Here is a 20,862-nt window from a genome sequence, read left to right on the forward strand (position 1 = left end):
CTTCCCATAACTTTTGTGATTTCTGCAGTTAGTCCCCAAGCATGGTCCTCAAATCAGCAGGATCAGCATTATCTGGGAACTTGTTAGAAATGCAACTTAAGGCTGGGCACAGTAGCTCACGCCTATAATCCCAGCACTTTGGGAGGCTGAGGCGGGTGGATCACCTGAGGTCAGGAGTTTGGGACCAGCCTGGCCAACATGGAGAAACCCTGTCTCTACTAAAAATACAAAAATTAGCTGGGCGCAGTGGCACGTGCCTGTAATCCCAGCTACTCGGGAGGCTGAGGCAGGAGAATCACTTGAACCTGGGAGGTGGAGGTTGCAGTGAGCCGAGATCGTGCCATTGCACTCCAGCCTGGGCAACAAGAGTGAAACTCTGTCTCAAGGGCAGGAAAAAAAAAAGAAATGCAACTTAAGTTCCCTCTAGAACTGCTAAATCAGAAACTCAGTAATCCATGTTTTAACCAGCCCTCTAAGTGACTCTGATGCATGCTAAGGGTTCCTCTGTGCCAGTAAAACCCCAGATTTTCCCAGGGAGGGACTACTACTATCAATACTCAAGGATTCCATTTACAAACTTTTCTCAAGATGAGTTATTTTAGAGGTTTAAGTGGTAATTTAGACACAGTGGTTGGGAAGTTGAAAGCCATACATTCAAGGAATCTTCTGCTGTACTCTTTTGTTTTCCTCTGGCGAAGATTCCCAACCCTTTTCCCTTCTTTATACCTTAAAATCCCACAGGCCACTGGTTTCACCCGACTGTAGACTAGAATCACCTTGGGGAACTCAAAAAGGCAAAGCATTACCAAAAAACTCCATGTCTGTGTCTCAAAGATTGATTCAGTTGGTCTATGGTGGTGCCTGGGCATCAGTATTCAAAGCTTTCCAGGTGTTTCTGCAGCCAGCATTGAGAACCACTTAAGAGATTGTAGAAGTGGACAATCACAGGAAAGTTATGTATGTTGTGTGTTGGCGGGGCTGGGGGCGGTGTGGGCATTTCGTAGCAGGAGCTTCTAATATAAAGAAAATATACGAGAACTAAAGGATTAAGCTATCTATATATAAAAAACCATCCCTCATTTTCAGAAAGGCACTATTTACTTATCAGTCTAGTTAGTGGTTCTCAAGAGTATGATCCAGAATCCCCTAGGGTTGCCCGAGACTCAGGAGCCCAAGAGGTCAAAACTATGTTCATAAGAACATTCGCATTTTCCACTTTCATTCTCTCATAAATTTACAGTGGAGTTTTCCAGAGGCTAAATGACATTATGATGTAATTGCTCTGATAGCTGATGGAATGTGTGCTTGTTATTTTTGTCTTGAAAATGTTTCAGCTTCTTGGCCGGCGCGGTGGCTCACGCCTGTAATCCCAACACTTCGGGAGGCTGAGATGGGTAGATCACGAGGTCGGGAGATTAAGACCATCTCGGCCAACATGGTAATACCCTGTCTCTACTGAAATACAAAAAATTAGCCGGGCGTGGTGGCACGTGCCCGTAATCACAACTACTTGGGAGGCTGAGGCAGGGGAATCGCTTGAACCCGGGAGGCGGAGGTTACAGTGAGCTGAGATTGCGCCGCTGTACTCCAGCCTGGCGACAGAGCAAGACTCCGTCTCAAAAAAAAAAAAAAAAAAAAAAAATAGTTTCAGCTTCTAAAATGGTATCTATGGATAAAGCCTAGAAAGATAAAACCTCCTTGGGGATATTCAGTAAATTTAATTGTAAAGGGGTTCCTGAGACCAACCTGGCCAGGATAAATGGACACAATTCAGCTTTTTTCTTAAACATTAGGACAAGAAAAGGCTGCCCTAATTTACCTCCTAAGCAATTACAATGTTGATAAACAATGAATGAAGACTTAGCAGTTTCTTTCAAGCCATTGTAAATGATGGAAGAAATTAAGGGAAACAAGTGGCTGTCTAGGTTATCAACCAAAGCATAAAATTAATTTGCAGTTTTGATTTACTCCACAAATTGCTTACTAGAAAAGGGTTACGGCAACCCAGAAGTTCTAGAACAGGCTACAGTTCAGATGAAATGTGCAATGACTTAAGTCATTTTAAGTGGGAACTCCTGATTCCATACCCATTCATGAGCCCCAACAGATGGGATTTCCCTCCCCTATCACCACATAATTACTTAGAGACACAAGCACAAGATTGTCATTCACTTTTCTGCATACTTTATTTGTTACAAACATACAATTTTTTTTAAATATAGACTGTAAAACTCCATTTGCAAAAGTCTATTGTAAGGAGTGCACACCAGCAGGAAGGATTCTTACATTTTTTTCTCTGTGAGTTTTTCTGTCAGTTTTGCTAGTTAGTGGTAAATACGGGACCCGCCATTTTTACAGACCAGTCTGAAGCTTCTGACTGTATTCACATTGCTCTTTTGAAGCAGCCCTGCTCCTCTCAAAATTGATCAGAATCTGAGCTTCAACCTACAGGCAGTGAGATCAACAGCCCGTCTGGACTCTGCTTTTGAACGGTTTTCAGGAAGTGTGATTTCTGAATGGGTACTGCACTTCACAGATTTGTTTGAATTGCCCATGCAGCTCTATGTTTGTTAAAGTGCATTCTTCTTTAAAAAATAAGAGGAATAATCTTTACTCTTTAACCAAGGTACTTAAAAAAATGAACTTTTTGGTCTCTCAGCAGATATTCCCAAATTGATCCTATCACTACAAATTTTAGTGTTTTATTTACAGACATTTATAGGGTTACAGGTGGAGGGGACCTTATAAAATTAAAGGTGCAGCTTCTCTTGAAGCAGAAATCAGTTCTACAAATTCATACACAGGAATACACACTTGGTTTACAATGCATAAGCATGTGGGTATTTACACAGAGATTGAAGACATCCCCAAAAAAAACATTTTAAAGTAATTTCCAACCTAAACTCTAATTGTACATCTAGATCAGGAAGCTGTCTCCTGCTATCAAGATTTGGTTTTAATTCATTCAAATTATTTCTGTAGATTCTCTACTGGCAGGACATCAGTCCCAGCTTTGGAGTGAATAGTCTAAGGAAGCCACTGGTAGATACTATGATTGGCAGTGAAGATTCCTATAGAACGGAAAATATGTTATCTGGAAACAGAAGACAAATGAATTTTAAAAATGATCTTGGAAAAACATCTGGATGGAGGCCCAAAATAATAAATCCCTACTATAATTGTTTTAGAACTTCAAAAAAAGAAGTCCAGATACACTGACGATCTTAGTTACTATTCAAATATTGGTAAGTCATTGAAAAATAACTCAGATTTACTTGTCTACCGAAACGTGCAAAACCATGGACTCTTTATAAGTATGTCCCATACTGACTTAAAGCCAGTTTCTAGACTTTTTGGTCAACCTACTGACTTTTAGAAATTCAGAGAGTAGGCTAGACGTGATGGCTCATGCCTGTAATTCCAGCATTTTGGGAAGCCGAGGCGGGCAGATCACTTGAGGTCAGGAGTTCGAGACGAGCCTGGCCAACATGGTGAAACCCCGTCTCTACTAAAAATACAAAAAATTAGCTGGGCATGGTGGCACATGCTTGTAATCCCAGCTACCTGGGAGGCTGAGGCAGGAGAATCGCTTGAGCCCGGGAGGCAAAGGTTGCAGTGAGCTGAGATCAAGCCACTACACTCACTCCAGCCTGGACGATAAGAGCGAAACTCCGTCTCAAAAAAAAAAAAAAAAAAAGAATCCAGAGAGCTTTTGTACACAGGGATGACACATGTGGGCTGGAACAAGGGTTTATGTCTAGTATCTTATCAGTTCAAAATGAAACTCCCAAATTCCTACAACACAAATGTGTTTAATGATATAATCCAGTTCTTCAGTTCTCTTGGGACTCTCCCTGCAGTTATGTCTCTGAAAAAGGAATTTAACAAGAGAATAAACAAACCACTCACCATCCTATTTCTAAATATAAAGATTCTTCCAACCAGCCTGATCTTGCAACTCAGAGTTAAGACTGGGGACGAAATATTTGGCTTCAAGAAATAAGAGATGGCCTAAATGGATATTTTGGAAAAAGTTAGCTATTGAAGTGTTATTTAAGGTAAGGGGGAAAAAAGGACAAACTCATGCCTTCTGCAATATCCATCCTAGTGGACACTGAATAGGGCTATTGCTTTCTTTCCAATACTCTGTGCCCACATTTCATCATACTAAAAAGACATAATTAGTTTTCTTACCCATGTCAATGGATATTAGATATAACACAAGGAAAATGAAATTTGCTTCTAGACTCAAAATCTGTTGACACTTAAAGTATATACTTTTTTATTAAACTGTTAGAATCATCTATGGAGAAAAATGAGTTTTAGCTTCCAATAAAGCTCTGCTCTTATTAGAAATCATATTGAGCAGTGAAACTACCAATATGGCAGTTGCTATTCTATTGTTTTAACATGGCTCTACCTATCCCAATTGGAATGTCTAATTCAAGAGACATGAGTTAGATTTTCAAATTAAATGATTGTGAATAGAGGTGATTACATTGATGGCATATTCCCTATTTCTTTAGGAAATATAAAATACATTCATAAAGGCCTTACTTGGATCCAGGGGTACAGATATCAATTGGGAATCTCTAAGGTAATAAGTTTTCTTGATGCGATTTTATTATTTTTTCATTTTCCAAATCTAATTTTCAGTACTGATAATTGGACAATTTTCAAGTAAGAGTCTGTTAAATCCGTCAGTAATAAAACTGAGTTTTAAGACTGAGGGCTGGGAAAGGAGACTTTAAATAGCAAAGTCAGACATATCAAAAGAACTCATTATTCAAGAGTCCAGCTATCTGCTGAAACTTCTGGGGGGCTAATACTTGAAAATTAAGGACTTTGTTTTTTCTAAGTTAAAAATGAGGGAAATGAAGTTATAATCTGCCATTTCCACCTTACATTTGGAATTTATTTATTTTTTTTTTTGAGACGGAGTCTTGTTCTGTTACCCAGGCTGGAGTGCAATGGCGCGATCTTGGCTCACTGCAACCTCCGCCTCCTGGGTTCATGCCATTCTCCTGCCTCAGCCTCCCAAGTAGCTGGGACTACAGGCATGCACCACCATGCCCGGCTAATTTTAGTATTTTTAGTAGAGACGGGATTTCACCATGTTGTCCAGGCTGACCTGAACTGATCCGCCCACCTCAGCCTCCCAGAGTGCTGGGATTACAGGCGTGAGCCACCACGCCCGGCCGCATTTGGAATCTCAAATGGAGCATATGACACATACTTTATTCTTTTTTGTCTATATTTTCTTAAGGTAAATGTGTTTTTTTTTTTCTTTTTTCTTTTCTACAAACTATCTCCCGCCCTCCCCAGCCCCACCCACACACCCATTATCCAGTATACTGAATGGGAGTTGTAACTCTTTAGGAAGACAGCTAATTGATTTACAGTACTCTAAAACCAACCCTGAAAACTGATAATCTCATTCACTTACTATAACTTCAGTGCTGTAGTTGACAGAAAAGAAAAAGTTACCTTAAGGCTCAAGGGAAAGTAACTTATTAAATTGTGAATGCAGCATTATTTACTCTCCCATCCATTGGAAACTAGCAAAATGCATTCTGGATCAATAATACAAACCTTCTAACATTAGCAAAGATTTCTACTCTTCTTACAGAGTTAGAACAATATTCATAAGCAATTATCTAAGGGAGCCTGAGAAACTATGATCCACATCACACAAAGATTTCATGTATTTCATGATCAAAAAGTGCTTTATCTTTGAGAAATGTCAGGGTTACAATGGAAATATACAATGTAAAGTCACTTGATATTTTTTCAAGTGAAGTACAAAGTAGAAAAGGAGCAAAAAGATGGAGGCTCTGCTCTCTGAACAGGCCTTATGCATGTGACTTTTAGGGTGTACGAAATTAAAGTTGTTTTAAGAATTAAAAATAGTGGGACTTTACACCACTATATTCTAAAACCTGAGATTGGACATCAAAACAGTCAACTTTGTTATTCATCAGAGCAATTCTGATACTTCCTAAAAATATAAGATAACTCAACTGAATTAACTCCAGGGTCAAAAACATTAACTTTCCCCAATCGAAAAGGAGACCGATCACTAACATTATACCAAGAGTGCTGCAGAAAGACAAACTCTCAGCAAATGAATCATTTCTACATAAGCAAAAAAGTCACTTTTCTCCTTCCCTTTCTCACTGATCAAGGCCACACTATTTTCAAATGAATATCTACTGAGAGATCAGTTGTGCATTGGATAAAGTACCATAATTGGGTTAAAAATGAAAGCAAAATTTACAGTGAAGAATACTTATGTGCATGGCTTACACACTCCAGCTTCTCAATTTCATCCACCTCAAGAGCAAGATAGATGCAAAGTCACCTTGTGTAGATTACATTCTACACCCCTGTAAAGCCAGTCAAGGTCACATTTAACAAAGCATCTTCAGCAACTACAGTGCCTGAAGTGTGCAGCCGTTTACAGACCACTCAATATGAGGGCATTATTATAACCAGCCTCTTTTGCCCACAACCCTGCATTTTCAGATAAGACAGGATAATTGTTTAGTTTTGAGAAAACTGAAGCTTGAATCTCTTAAAAGACCTGCAATTTACTGCAAAGTAATCCAGAGGTAACAAAGGAAGCAGGAGGTTAACGGCTGCCTGCACCAAAAGCCTCTCAATCATTTTGCAGTAAATAATTATGGAAAGTGATGTGACAAGTAGCCATGTGTGTATCACAGCTACAGTCATTTATACCACCTATATGCCTCCGATAGTTACATAGGGTGTTTGGGTTTTTGGTTTGGTTTTCACTTTGATTTTTGGTGCCATACAGATTTATATTTTGTTCTGTGCAGCATATGAACTGAAAAACTTGCTGCTGTTCCACTTGCTGAAATGATAGGGACAATAGAAACCAAAACATAGAAGGAAGAGTAGTAGGATCTCTTCACAGATTTTTATTCTTTTGATTCTGTTCCTAAAATTTGGCTTTTCACCTTTGTAACTATGGTAGTTTGGGAAACAAACCTTCTAACAATTATATGAAAAGAAGTTTTAGTTTTCTACTTCTCAGGAATATGACTATTTTGATTAGCTGGGATGTTTGCCAAGCTTAAAAAAAAAGGCTCAAAATCATTCATAGCAACAACTGAAAAACAAAACAAAAAAAAATTGGTTGTTTCCCATGTCTGTACAATGCCATTATCTGACTGGAATTAACAAAGACCATTTCCTTTAATAAGCTATTAATAATATTTACGAATGAATCTGTGTTTTGCAGGTTTCTATTGTCCCTAGTGACTGGAGTGAAGATCAGTGAAATGCTACAATTAATCCACAGCCTTCTGCAATCTTCCTGCAGTGGAAGAGAGGCCATGAACCATCCCTTGCAGGAGAAACAAACCTTAGAGATTGGTTAAGACTTAAAAACCCACCACTATGACATTACCACTTAATCTTACATAGGCAGGTCAAAATTTTAATATAAATTACTTTTGCCAACACATAGCTTATGCATTCTTTGCTCCTTTTTTTGGAGGATTTTCAAATTGATATCTAAAGATTTACATATGATATATTACTGTTACATGGTCTAATGACTAAGAAAATTTCTCTGGTAACCAAAGCTGATGCCATATATGGTAGTGTTCTTGGCATATACTCTATATGCCTCAGACCACTTCCACATTCTTTCTATTCAGCTAATTATAGCTTAGTAGCCACTGGTGAAGGATTGTGAAGACCCTGTCATTTCTACAGAATAGAAAGGCAAGGCTAGTTACTGCAATTCAGCCAAACAAAAAGAAAAAAGAATAAACCAACCCCTTGAAAAGGAGAGGTACTGCACCTTTGCAAAATTGAACTGGCTCACTGCAGCTGAGCAACAGAACCACCACTGAAGCAAGAAAACAAGTTGGTCTATACAAGAATTGTACATGGTTTAAAAATGAAAAAGTTACAGCAATCAACTAATAGCTGCAACTTAAATTTTCATTGCTGCCTCAGAGTTGAAACTTAAATAGTTTCTGCAAACCTAATGCTAGCTTCTCAGCTCCTTTACTAAAACTATTTAGGAATTTGTTCTCCGCAGCAAAGAAATAGACACTCAAAACACGTAGGTAAATACAGCAGGACATTATTGAAAAACAGCTGCCTTGTAGTACAAAATACAGTACAAGTATACGGATGTCATTAAAACATCAAAAATACTATTGCTCCCATACAATTTAGGAAACATTCTTTGCAACGGAGAAAAATTTAAAAGAAAAGCTTTAAAAAAATCTGTTTAAAAATTCTACTGTGGATGATGAGAGTAGAGAAATAGTCTGAAAAGGGCACCAATGTTTGTGGCTCTTCCACTTTTTAATCTAAGATCAACAATATTCTGCATCATAATCTATTTTTTTAAAAAAGCCTAATTTTATGTACACAATTATTTCCCGCCCTCTCAGCCACAAATACATGAAAACCTTTTTGTATATTACTCATTTCCCAATAAATACAAAAAGATTGTATAGATTGAATAATACCAAAATAAGATAATAAAAAGGATATGCAATAAATTAAAAAGGCAGCTCAAATAAGGGGCAGGCATGCAGTTTAAAAAAAATACTAAGATTGTGGAGGTGGGGTTACTTGCCTCCTGGTTGAGAAGGTGTCACACAAAGAATACCTGAAAACTTTGGAAAGAACGTTAGCTCCCATTCAATTCAAAGTTACCTAGGTCTATGACATTTCTAGGAATACCTTTTGATGGGGTGGGATTAACTTGATTAGTAAAAATCATTTCTACTGAAAATCCATTTAAAATATAGAAGAGGCGATCCTTGAAAACCCCAACTTTTATTCTTGAAAGACAGCTGGATTAACTGGCAAAAGCCAGTTTGTTGAAATTTCAAGATGGTATAAAAATGCTTCCAGGATATAGTCAGCATATTCACGTTCACTTCAGTTCCATTCACAGATGGATTTCAGCTTCCACCGGGTGCACTGCTTGAATCACTCATCCATCATTTGCCAACTGATTGTGAGGTACTGATACAATGGATCAAGTTCTTAAAAATTTTAAAAGAATAAATGATGCTGGAATTCTGGACCTGAGGATCTTTAGTATTTGAACAAATCCACAGATTAAACTGAAGGTAAATTAAGACTTCAGTTTTGGTTATTTCCAACTTTTCCGTGAGGATGTATATCCATTAAAGCTCAGGCTTATAGCCACACTGTTACTTTTGTAGGTAATCTTCAAGTTTTATGGTTTAAAATCCAGCCAACCAGTGGCTGTAACAGCCGAATTAGCCATAATTCACTGGCTCACACAGTGGAGATCTGGCTCTCATTCATACCAAAGCATTTCTTGGTAATGACCTCCATATTTAGAGATCAGGGGAACAACTTTAGTGAGCAGCAACCAATCCACTCAAACAGTCTGCTTTGTGCTTTATGCCTGACTTTTTCTTGTGCCTACCTCAGCAACCCCCAATGTAAAACTGCTTTTATCTCTGAAAATTTTTTGTCAACTTTGAAACTATTTTAGTAACGGATTCTACTCCAAGCATTGCTATCTGAATCCACTGGCATCCTGGAAAACAATTCTGCAAAGAAAAGACATTTGCCTTGGTCCAGGTTCCATGCAAAACCATTTTTTTAAAAAATGGATCCAATTTGGTTCTGTATTCTTAGATGGCTTCTTGAAATCTTATCTTTAACCTGTTCATGATTATCCCAAGTTGCATTTTTTTTCGTGAACCTGAACCCTCAGAACTGGGTAATTGTAAAGGCCTCTCTTCTTAAGGATTCCATGAAGACCTAGATCCAAAATGCTGATTTCAATGGAGGTGAAGGGATAGACACCGCAACAGTGAGGCCTAGAGAGATCTTTTATGCCAGATTACCCAGGTGCAACCTAAATGCAACTGTTATCAATGGTCTGGGTAACTTGGACATGTTTCTTGCCCTGGATGTGCAAGGATCTATTCCCTCCAGGGATTATCCTGATGGGTTTAGGAACCTCAGTTGAGAAACAACAGAAGCTGAGACAATTTTACGCAGGTGAGGAGATGCTGTTTTCCTCTTTGCAGGTTGCTGTCAGTTCCTTGGAACTTGACTGCTTTTCTCAAGTTGTCCGTCACTGTTCTCTTACGATTATTTCTCTTAACTGTGTTATGTTTTGTTTTTTCCCTCTGCGGCCTCCCTTGCTCCCTCTCCATTAGCTCACTGGGGATGAGCAGGAAAGGGAATTCTCTAGCCAAGGGGATGGTGGTTGGGTGGAGGCCTGTAGGGGAAGCTGCCCGTTTCAATCCTCATCCACCTCCTCACCCTCTGACTCTTCGCCGCCGCCGCTGCCCCCACCACGTCGCTCATAAAGCTTATCCCTCTGTCGTTCCTGGATTTCTTTCATCTCATCCGCATACCGGCAAAAGGCGCCTCCGAACTTGCCCCAGGCTTTGAAGGGCACGGTGATGGCATTGCGGTAGGACGGCTTCACCTCGCTCACTCGCAGAAACACCCCGTATTTGTTGCAGCCCACATCGAAGAAGAAGCGCTTGGAGTCCACGGTGATGGAGGTGCCCTCCGGGAGCTCTCCATACAGGCCGCCCCCTGGGCCCCCGGCGCCGCCTCCCGGGCCGCCTGCCAGCTCGTCGTCCTCGCCTCCGTAGTCGTCTATGAGCTTCGCCAGCGCGTCGCGGAACTCGATGAGGCCCTGCGCAGGCAGCGCGATGGTCTGGCCGCTCTGCAAGCCGCCGGGCCCTGGGCCCGCGCCGAAGCCGCCACCGCCGCGGTTGACCGTTTGGCGGATGCGCAGGAAGCGGCCGCGCTGGTTCTCCTTGAGGTCCAGGTAGTACTTGCGGTTCTCACGCACCAAGAATTCGCTCTTGAGCGCGCGCCGCGGCCCGCCGCCCTCCTCGGCGCCCGCCGCCAGCTGCTCGGGGCTGCTAGGGCCCAGCTGCGCGTAGTGTTCTATGAAGTCGCCCAGCGAGTCGCGGAACTCGGCGGCCACCGCCATGGACAGCGTGAGGCGGCTCTTGGAACCGCCCGCGCCCACCTCGGCGATCTTGAGGAAGCGGCCTTTGGCGTTCTGCTTCACATCTAAGTAGAAGCGCTTGTTCTGGATGTCCAGCCGCTTTGAGGCTAGCTCCTGCGTCTCTTGCTCGCCGCCGCCGCGGGACGCGGGCTGGAACCCGCCCGACCCACCGCCGCCGCCGCGCTCGCTGCCGCTGTCGCCGTCCGCCATCTTCTAGGCCGCCGCCTCGCCGCCACCGCCCGCCGCGCTCGCGCCCCCGCCCTCCGCCCTGCGGCTCGCTTTCCGGGGCCCCCCAGCCTCGCCCGCCCGGCTCGCTCACGCGCTCCCGCCGCTCATCGCCGGCCGCCGCCGCCCCCCCATCGCCTCCGCGCCCCGCCCCCGCGACTTCCGTGCAGCCCTAGCCACTTCCGGCGCGCGATTTCCCGTGAAGTCACTCCGTCCCGCCCCCCGCGGCCTCGCGGCCGGAAGCGCCGTGGCGGCGTGGCGCAGAGGGGTGACGTCAGGGGCCGCGCCGGGCGGGCGGCAAGCTGAGAGTAGGCTAGTGTTACTGCTCGGTTTCTAGGCCTGGGGACTTGCCAGCCTTAGCGTGACTCAGCCGCCCGCTGTGTCTGTCTACGCGCCTCTTCCCGTGACACTTTTACTTTAGACTCCGGTGTCGTCCACTTCCCTCCTTCTCGCTTCCGGGGCGTTAGCTGAGCATACTCAGGCCCCAGCCTGCCCGCGCTGGTTGTGTGCTGGGAACAGAGTTCCAGTCTATACACTGGCGATCGGGGGCAGGGAGATCCTTTGGAGCACTCGGAAGCGGGTTCTGACCAGCCTGTGGGGTTCCCTAGAGGAGGCATGAGCTGACTCTGAAGGGCAAACTGCAGTTGGCCTGGCAACTCTGGAGAAGAGCCACCCAGCATAGGAGACGGCAGTGCAGAGGCACCCAGGGCCTGATGCTGGGAGCTCAGAGCAGCTCGGGGTGTGTATGCCTGAAGAATGGTCGTAGATGACACGGGAGGGTGGATTAGATCAAGGAAAGCCATTTGCAGTGCGAGAGAGTTAGTGCCTACCCCAGAGTCTGGAGCCACCATATGTGATCAGGTTCACATTTTGGAAAGATCACTGTGGGAACAATATAGAAAGAAGAAGATTTAGGATGAGGTTAGATTTGGGGTCCAGAGATCAGTTAACTGTCCCCACAGTTAGCCATATTAAAGTGGTTAAGGGAATTGACTGCCAATCTTTAGTTTCTTTATCAATAAAATGAATAATTCCTATGAGGTCTTTGTGTTGTAAGCATTGAGGTGTAACAAGAGGCAGTATTGGAATAGTGTTAAAAAGTGTAGACTCTGCAATTGCACTGGGTTTGAATCTGTGACCTTGACCAGTTACTTGATTTTTCCAAAGCCAAAATGTCCTCATCCTTAAATTTTTTTTTTTTTTTTGAGTCTTGCTCTGTCACCCAGGCTGGAGTGCAGTGGCGTGATTTTAGCTCATTACACCCTCCACCTCCCGGGTTCAAGCAATTCTCCTACCTCAGCCTCCTGAGTAGCTGGGATTACAGGCAACCGCCACCACACCCGGCTAATTTTTGTATTTTTAGTAGAGATGGGGTTCCACAATGTTGGCCAGGCTGGTCTTGAACTCCTGACCTCAGGTGATCTGCCCGCCTCGGCCTCCCAAAGTGCTGGGATTACAGATGTGAGCCACCACACCCAGCCTAAATGTAGTTATTCATAGATAGTGAATCCAACAATAGACTTGTAAAGAACACAAATAATAAGATAACCCAATATAAAAGGCGAAAGATTTTAACAGACACTTCGTCAAAAAAGCCAGTAAGCACGTGAAACAATGCTCAACATTATTCATCATTAGGGAAATATAAATTAAAGTCAGAATGAAATGCCAACTAGAATGGCTAAAATTAAAAAATGTAACATCAAGTGTTGAGAAGGATATGAAGAAACTGGAACTCTCATACATTGCTAGTAAGGATATAAAATGGTATAAACGCTTTGGGAAACAGTTTGGCAGTTTCTTATATACCTTTCATAAAATAAGACGCAACATTTCCACTTTTTTTTTTTTTTTTTTTTTGAGCAGTCTTGCTCTGTTGCCCAGGTTGGAGTGCAGTGGAACAATCTTGGCTCACTGCAACCTCTGCTTCCTGGGTTCAAGCAATTCTCCTGCTTCAGCGTCCTGAGTAGCTGGGACTATAGCCATGCCCAGCTCATTTTTTGTATTTTAGTAGAGATAGGGTTTCACCGTGTTGCTCAGGCTGGTGTCGAACACCTGAGCTCAGGCAATCCACCCGCCTCGGCCTCGCAAAGTGCTAGGATTACAGGCGTGACCCACCACAGCCAGCCTCCACTTCTAGGTATTTACCCAAGGGAAGTGAAAGTATGATCACACAGTTTGTATGACCCCATTTATATAAAAGTATATGAAAGAGGAAGGTGTGTGTATATGTGTGTGTGTCAGAGAGCAAATCAGTAGTTGCCTGGGCCTGAATATGGAGGGACAGATTGGAAAGGGTAATACAAGGAAACTTTTAAGGGTGATGTATTCTGTGTCTTGTTTATGGTAGTGATTTCACAGATTTGCCAAAACTCATTCAAATGTAGTTTATTATAGAGAAATTAGACCCCAATAAAGTAATTATTATTATTTTGAAAAACAGGAATCAAAGAGGATGTTGGGGACAACTGCACTAAAAAAAAAATACCTTGTAGGGTTGTTGGGCAATAATCCTTGAAACATGTTTAGCGTAATGCCTGAATTACAGTGAGTGCTCAATAAATGTGAACTCGGGTGCATCCACATGGGTCAGTAGTAATTAGGTGTGGGAGCTGCCAGCAGGTAGGGTGGATTTGACGTCAGTTTCCTAGAAGAAGGAGAGTTCAGAGGAAGATACCAAATTTTGGGTCGTGAACAATTCAATCCTTGGAGAGGATTGGGACATTTAAAATCCCTAAGGAAGGAACGCAATGTCAGGCATCACTTGACCTTTGTGAAAGATGTCCACCCAGCTCCTTTTCTGGTTTCTTGCTAACCAACTTTCTGATTTCTCCTCTCTAATGCAACTTCCCTACATAGAGGACCCCAACATTCAGTTCATGAAAAGGACTCTATCTCTCTGTTCATTTCTTTTTTTTTTTTTTTTGAGACAGAGTCTCACTCCATCACCAGGCTGGAGTGCAGTGGCATGATCTCAGCTTACTGCAACCTCTGTCTCCCGGGTTCAACGGATTCTCCTGCCTCAGCCTCCTGAGTAGCTGGAACTATAGGCATGTGACCACCATGCCCAGCTAATTTTTGTAGTTTTAGTAGAGACAGGGTTTCACCATGTTGGCCAGGATGGTCTTGATTTCTTGACCTCGTGATCTGCCCACCTTGGCCTCCCAAAGTGCTGGGATTATAGGCATGAGCCACTGCGCCCAGCCCCCTCTGTTCATTTCTTTCTTTCTTTCTTTTTTTTTTGAGAGTCTTGCTCTGTCGCTCAGGCTGGAGTGCAGTGGCGTGATCTCGGCTCATTGCAAGCTGCGTTTCCCGGGTTCATGCCATTCTCCTGCCTCAGCCTTCCAAGTAGGTGGGCTTCAGGCGCCTGCCACCACGCCCGGCTAATTTTTTTGTGTTTTTAGTAGAGACAGGGTTTCACTGTGTTAGCCAGGATGGTCTAGATCTCCTGACCTTGTGATCTGCCTGCCTCGGCCTCCCAAAGTGCTGGGATTACAGGCATGAGCCACCGCGCCCGGACCGCTCTGTTCATTTCTTATCAGTTTGATTTTAACAAGTCAAATTCTATTTAATGAGTCAGATATATTGCTTGTTTCTTTTGAAATTTCATTCTTTGCTTTAAGCCTAGGATCTTCTCCTGTTTCAGATATTCGGTAGTCATGTTTTTGAACACTTTTAGAAGCTTTTTATGGTTTTATTTTTTATATATGTGATTTTAGTATATATTTACATTTTACGTTTAACTATCTGAAATATATTTTGGTGTATAGTATGAGTGAAGAATTTAAAAAATTTCCTCCAAATGACTAACCAATTGTTCCAGTACTATTTACTGAATAATCCTTTAGGGATGGATATCAACAGGTGGAGACAGGGGTAGATTATTTTGGGCAGAGGGAACATATGTCCCCAGATGGTGAGAAGTTCAGTTTGGATAGAGCCCAGCATCTATGAGGAGTGAGTGGTGAACAATGGATCTGGAAGGTAGTTAGACTGGGTCCTACTGGGGAGGCCTTTGACTTGTAGGCAGGGAGCTTGGGCTAGATTGAAGAGTCAAGGGGGAGCCACTTGACTGTGCGAACAGAAGTGTAACACCTCGAGCTCTGTGCTTCAAGGAAGTGATCCGTAGTAGAGGATAGCATGGGTGGGTTAGGGTGGGACCTAGGATGGGCTCTTAGTTGGAGGCAATGACTGTGTTGCAGACAAGAGCCAGCAAGGATTGGGTGCAGCTGGTGGCAGTGCTGGTAGGAGGGGAGGGAGCGTATGGGGCCTTTGGCTCAGGATTCGAAAACTAAATGTGGGGCATGAGAGAAGGAGAGGAGGATGATTTCTTTTCTTTTTTTTCGGAGACAAGGTCTTGTTATGTTGCCCAGGCTTGTCTTGAACTTTTAGGCTCAAGTAATCCTCCTACCTCAGCTTCCCAAGTAGCTGGGATTACAGGCACACACCACTGCACCCAGTTGGAGGATTATTATTATTATTTAGACAGAGTCTTGCTGTGTCGCCCAGGCTGGAGTGCAGTGGCACGATCTCGGCTCACTGCAACCTCCGCCTCCCAGGTTCAAGTGATTCGCCTCCCTTAGCCTCTCAAGTAGCTGGGACTACAGGCGCCAGCCACCATGCCTGGCTAATTTTATTTTGTATTTTTAGTAGAGATGGGGTTTCACTATGTTGGCCAGGCTGGTCTTGAACTCCTCACCTCGTGATCTGCCTGCCTCGGCCTCCCAAAGTGCTGGGGTTACAGGCATGAGCCACCACACCCAGCCGGATTATTATTTTTTATTATTTATTTATTTATTTATTTATTTTTATTTTCATTTTTGAGACAGTCTTCTCTGTCACCCAGGCTAGAATGCAGTGGCGTGATCTCGGCTCACTGCAACCTCCACCTCCCGGGTTCAAGCGATTCTCCTGCCTCAGCCTCCCAAGTAGCTGGGATTACAGGCGCCCACTACTGTGCCTGGCTAATTTTTGTATTTTTAGCAGCGATGGGTTTTCACCATCTTGGCCAGGCTGGTCTTGAACTCCTGACCTCATGATCCACCTGCCTTGGCCTCCAAAAGTGCTGGGATTACAGGCGTGAGCCACAACACCTGACCTATTTTTTATTTTTTTATTTTTATTTTATTTTTTGAGGTGGAGTCTCACTCTGTCGCCCAGTCTGGAGTGTAATGGCATGGTCTCGGCTCACTGCAACCTTTGCCTCCCCTCCCAGGTTCAAGTGATTCTCCTACCTCAGCCTCCCGAGTAGCTGGGACTATGGGTGTGTGCTACCACACCTGGCTAATTTTTGTAATTTTAGTAGAGACAGGGTTTCACTGTTGGTCAGGCTGGTCTCAAACTCCTGACCTTGTGATCCGCTGGCCTTGGCCTCCCAAAGTGCTGGTATCACAGGCGTGAGCCACCGTGCCTGGCCAAGGATTATTTTGAAGTAGGTGCTCAGATGATGAGGGACCAAGGCTAACCTTAGCAAAATAAGGCTGTTTAAGAGGATGAACTCTTTAGATGAAGATGATATCAAACACTGAATTGAGACTTTCAGAGTCCCCCTTGCTGCAGATGTTAGGTACTTCTCCCCTGTGTAATTCACAATACATGGCACATAACAGGATGAGCTGCTTTGATGCATTTTTGGAATATCAAATACTTTCCTCAGAAGTTTTTTACTTCTTAGTGGCCTTAAGTCCCTGCTTTGACTGCTTTTTGGCAATTTGAGCGTAATTGAGGATGGATCTCACTGGTGGCATGTTAAATTTGAGGAGCTGGCCGAATGCCTGAGAGGATATTTCCAAGTGTCTCTGGAACTCAGAGAATCAGAGTCCAGAAAAGAGGCAAGTAACAGAGATGCAGGTTTGGGAGCCACCAGCAGACAGGTGGAGTGGACATCAGGCTCAGAGAGGGTTGTGTGGGGAAATCAGGGATAGATGAAGAGGATGAGGAGAGAGAAAGGCCAAGGCCAAGGGGTCAGAAGACTGTGAGGTCACAGGTGATAGTTCATAGTGAGCTGTATATGAACTATGTACTTGGGCTTCCCACAAGTTTTGGAAACACATCACAAATCACCCAGCTCTTAGGAGGTGGAGCAGAGACTGGAACTCGATTCTTCTGATTCTAAATTCTGTGTCTCTGACACTGTGTCACTTTGGGGCCTCAGGGGATTGAAGCCAGATGTCAGAACGCTCACAAGTAAATGCAGGGGCAGGAAGTGTAGATTGAGGAGTTATTTCATGTGGCAGAAGGTGACAAAAGGTGGGTACTGGCAAAGGAAGGCAGGATGAAGCCTGTTTTACCCCAGAGAAACCTGAGCCAGCTCTGAGGCTGAGGAGAGGAGAGGGGTGCTGAGGGGTCATGACAGAAGCCTCTCAGTGAGGCCTGGAGTAGGCACAGAAGTTGGGCACTCAGGAAAGGAATTGGGTCCTAGAATGTGAGAAGGCATCCTTTTTCTTCTGAGATCAAGGAGAGAAAAGGAGATACTGGAGCTTCCAGTGGAGAGGAGGGAAGTTGGAGGAGTTCTTGCTGAAAGGGCCTAAGAGTGAGGCCGCATTAAGGAGGAGGCTGCAAAGACCTGTGAGGCCTGGGCTGGACTAAAAGCCTGCTGAACAGCCCCAGGGCCTGGCCAAGACTAGGGCAGAAGCAGGATGGGCTATATCTGCACCTTGGAGGAGCTGGGAGTCTGCACTGGAGGCAGCAGGTGGAAGTGGGCCTTGCCAGGGCTGGGAGATGGTTGTGGGGGTGCCAGGTCCTGGGGACAGTAGCCTCAGATGGCCAGCCATGGGCAGACAAAGCTGGGCATTCAGGAGAACCAGGCCAGGAGAATGAGGAAGGGTTTGCACATTGCAGGGTGGGCACGCCTTTTTTCCCTCATTACTTTTCCTTGTAAACTTTTTACTTGTTTATTTTTGAGACATGTTCTGGCTCGGTTGTCTAGGCTGGAGTGCAATGATGTGATCTCTGCTCACTGCAGCCTCTGCCTCCTGGACTCAAGCAATCCTCCCACCTCAGCTCCCAGAGTAGCTGGGATTACAGGCATGTGCTACCACACCCAGTTAATTTTTAAAATATTTTTTGTAGAGATGGGGTTTTGCCATGTTGCCCAGGCTGGTCTCGAACTCCTGAGCTCAAGCAATCTAACCGCTTTGGCCTCCCAAAGTTGGGATTACAGGCATGAGCTCGGCTTTCCTTTTAAACTTAAAATGTAAACTTACAGAACAGCTGCAATAATAGTATTCTTCACACAGATTCCCCAAAATGTTAACATCACGGTGTTTGTGTCATTACGCTTTTCATCTTTATGTTTCTTCATCGCTGTCTCTACACACACACACACACACACACACACACACACACACACGCTATTTGACATTTTTCTTTCTCCTGAACCATTTGAGAATAAACTGAAATATGATGACCACTTTAAACGCTTCAGTGTCTATTCAAGGTCATTCTCTCACCTATCTAGAGCACAACAATCAAAATCAAGAAACCAGCACAGATCTGACACTGTTATCTAATCTGCAGACTTTATTATTCAGATTTCGCCAAGTGTCTTGATTGCATCCTCTACAGCAAAGGAGACTTTTGCAGCATTAACTGCCACAGGCCCACCCCCAACCACCACTTCTTTTTTAAGACAGAGTCTCGCTCTGTCACCCAGGCTGGAGTACAGTGGCGCTATCTTGGCTCACTGCAACCTCTACCTCCTAGGTTCAAGCGACCCTCCTGCATCAGCCTCCTGAGTAGCTGGGATTACAGGTGTGTGCCACCATGCCCGGCTAACTTTTGTAATTTTAGTAGAGATGGGGTTTCACCATGTTGGCCAGGCTGGTCTCAAACTCCTGACCTCAGGTGATCTGCCCACCTTGGCCTCGAAAAGTGTTGGGATTACAGATGTGAGCCACCGCGCCCAGCTACCCCACTCTGTTTAATCTGGAGCCATCCCTGGGTCTCTCTTTGTCTTTCACATGAGTGACGTTTTGAAATATGAAGGCCTATTATTTTGTAGCTTGTCCCCATTTGTGTTTGCGGGGAGTGCTTCTTGACCACAATCTGAAAACTCCTCATGTCCTGGCTGGCTCAACTCCCCGTAGTGCGCGAGATGCTGCCTGTTGTGCCTGATGCTGAGAAGAGGACAAGGAGATGGTTGAAGGTCCCAGGGTCAGGGACAGGCTGGCAGGAGAGCTTGGGGATGGTCAAAAGGGGATTGCGATGGATGGAGACTGCATATGTGCTTCCTGGGCCCTCCTGCTTTGAGCTGCTTAGAAGCTGCAGTCTTCTTTGCCTTTCCTGCCCATCAGGCATGAAACTGAACTAGAGGGAACAAGACAAGATGACAGTTAGGAGAAACTGGTGTCCAGGATATGCCATCCTAGCGGGTGCTGACACTGAGATTCCCAGGCCAGGCACCCCGTGCTGCAAATGTTTGCAGCTTGACACTCTGGGCCAAGTATCCAGCTGGCTTGCTTTGAAGCCTCCAGTGATGTTTTTTGGATTTGTGTGGCTGAAAGGAAGTTTGTGCATCTTGCACAGTCTAAAGAGATTGCCTAATTCTGGCTCTGGGCAGAAGGCCCACACCTGCCATTTATTCTGGGGATTTTTGTCTTATGTAAGGTAGAAAATCAATTCCTTGTGTTAGTATTGGGTTCCAGGAAGCGGAGTTCTCAGCCTCAGGGCTTATCAATCAAATCAGCTGCCCTCCATGATTTGTAGTTCCTCATCTGGCACGCCCAGAGGTTGGGAAGCTGCGTTAGGCACAGTTGCTGTGCCCTGTGGAGTCTGCACTCACCTAGTGCTCCCTGGGGGCCTCGTGAGCCCCTGGAAGATTGATATGTTAAAGGACTGGAGCCTTGAGGCCCTGCGTGTGGCTCACGCCTGTAATCCCAGCACTTTGGGAAGCAGAGGCAGACGGATCATTTGAGGTCAGGAGTTTGAAACCAACCTGGCCAACACGGTGAAACCTCGTCTCTACTAAAAATACAAAAATTAGCTGGGCATGGTGACGGGCACCTGTAATCCCAGCTACTTGGGAGGCTGAGGCAGGAGAATTGCTTGAGCCCGGGAGGCAGAGGTTGCAGTGAGCAGAGATCGTGCCACTGCACTCCAGTCTGGATGACAGAGTAAGACTCTGTTTCAAACAAACAAACAAACAAACAAAAAACTGCAGCCTTGAAACATTCCAAACCTTCACTGCCCAGTGTTCCTGGGACAAGTTACTTCACTTCTGTGGGTCATGCCCTCCTGGAGGGCAGGCACTTGCACCTTACAGAGCTGCCTGAGCAGTAAGGAAGGTATTGTGTGCAGGCCACTTGTGGATGTGTTTGGTACATCCATGCTCAAATATGTTGCTTCTGTTATTGATGTTATTCATGAATATGGTTGAGCTTCCTCCATAAATCTCCTGGCTGGCTCCATATTCTATAAGACTCTACTGGTTTCAGCTAATGTTGGGTGGAGAGAACCTGCAAATAAAACACAGATGTACTTGGATGAGGGAGTTGAAACCCCCAAATGCAATGATCTTCAAGGGAACAGGATGCCTAGGAACATAGTGGTTGGAAAGCATATCAGCTGGTGATGAATAAGCAGGTCTGAGGCAGTCATAACCAGGGTCACTGGTGTTTGAACCCACTCAT

General features: G+C 44.4%; 1 protein-coding gene across 1 annotated transcript; it reads right to left on the bottom strand.

Annotated features, from left to right (window-relative positions):
- Nucleotides 1-2,167: 2,167 nt before the first annotated feature.
- PURB (purine rich element binding protein B) lies at nt 2,168-13,662 on the bottom strand. Its single transcript, XM_004045407.5, has one exon. It carries the CDS (start codon nt 11,216-11,218, stop codon nt 10,280-10,282), a length of 939 nt encoding a protein of 312 aa, XP_004045455.1. The 5' UTR covers nt 11,219-13,662; the 3' UTR covers nt 2,168-10,279.
- Nucleotides 13,663-20,862: the final 7,200 nt, after the last annotated feature.

This window comes from Gorilla gorilla, chromosome 6 (assembly GCF_029281585.2).
Source record: "Gorilla gorilla gorilla isolate KB3781 chromosome 6, NHGRI_mGorGor1-v2.1_pri, whole genome shotgun sequence".
Classification (NCBI taxonomy): domain Eukaryota; kingdom Metazoa; phylum Chordata; class Mammalia; order Primates; family Hominidae; genus Gorilla; species Gorilla gorilla.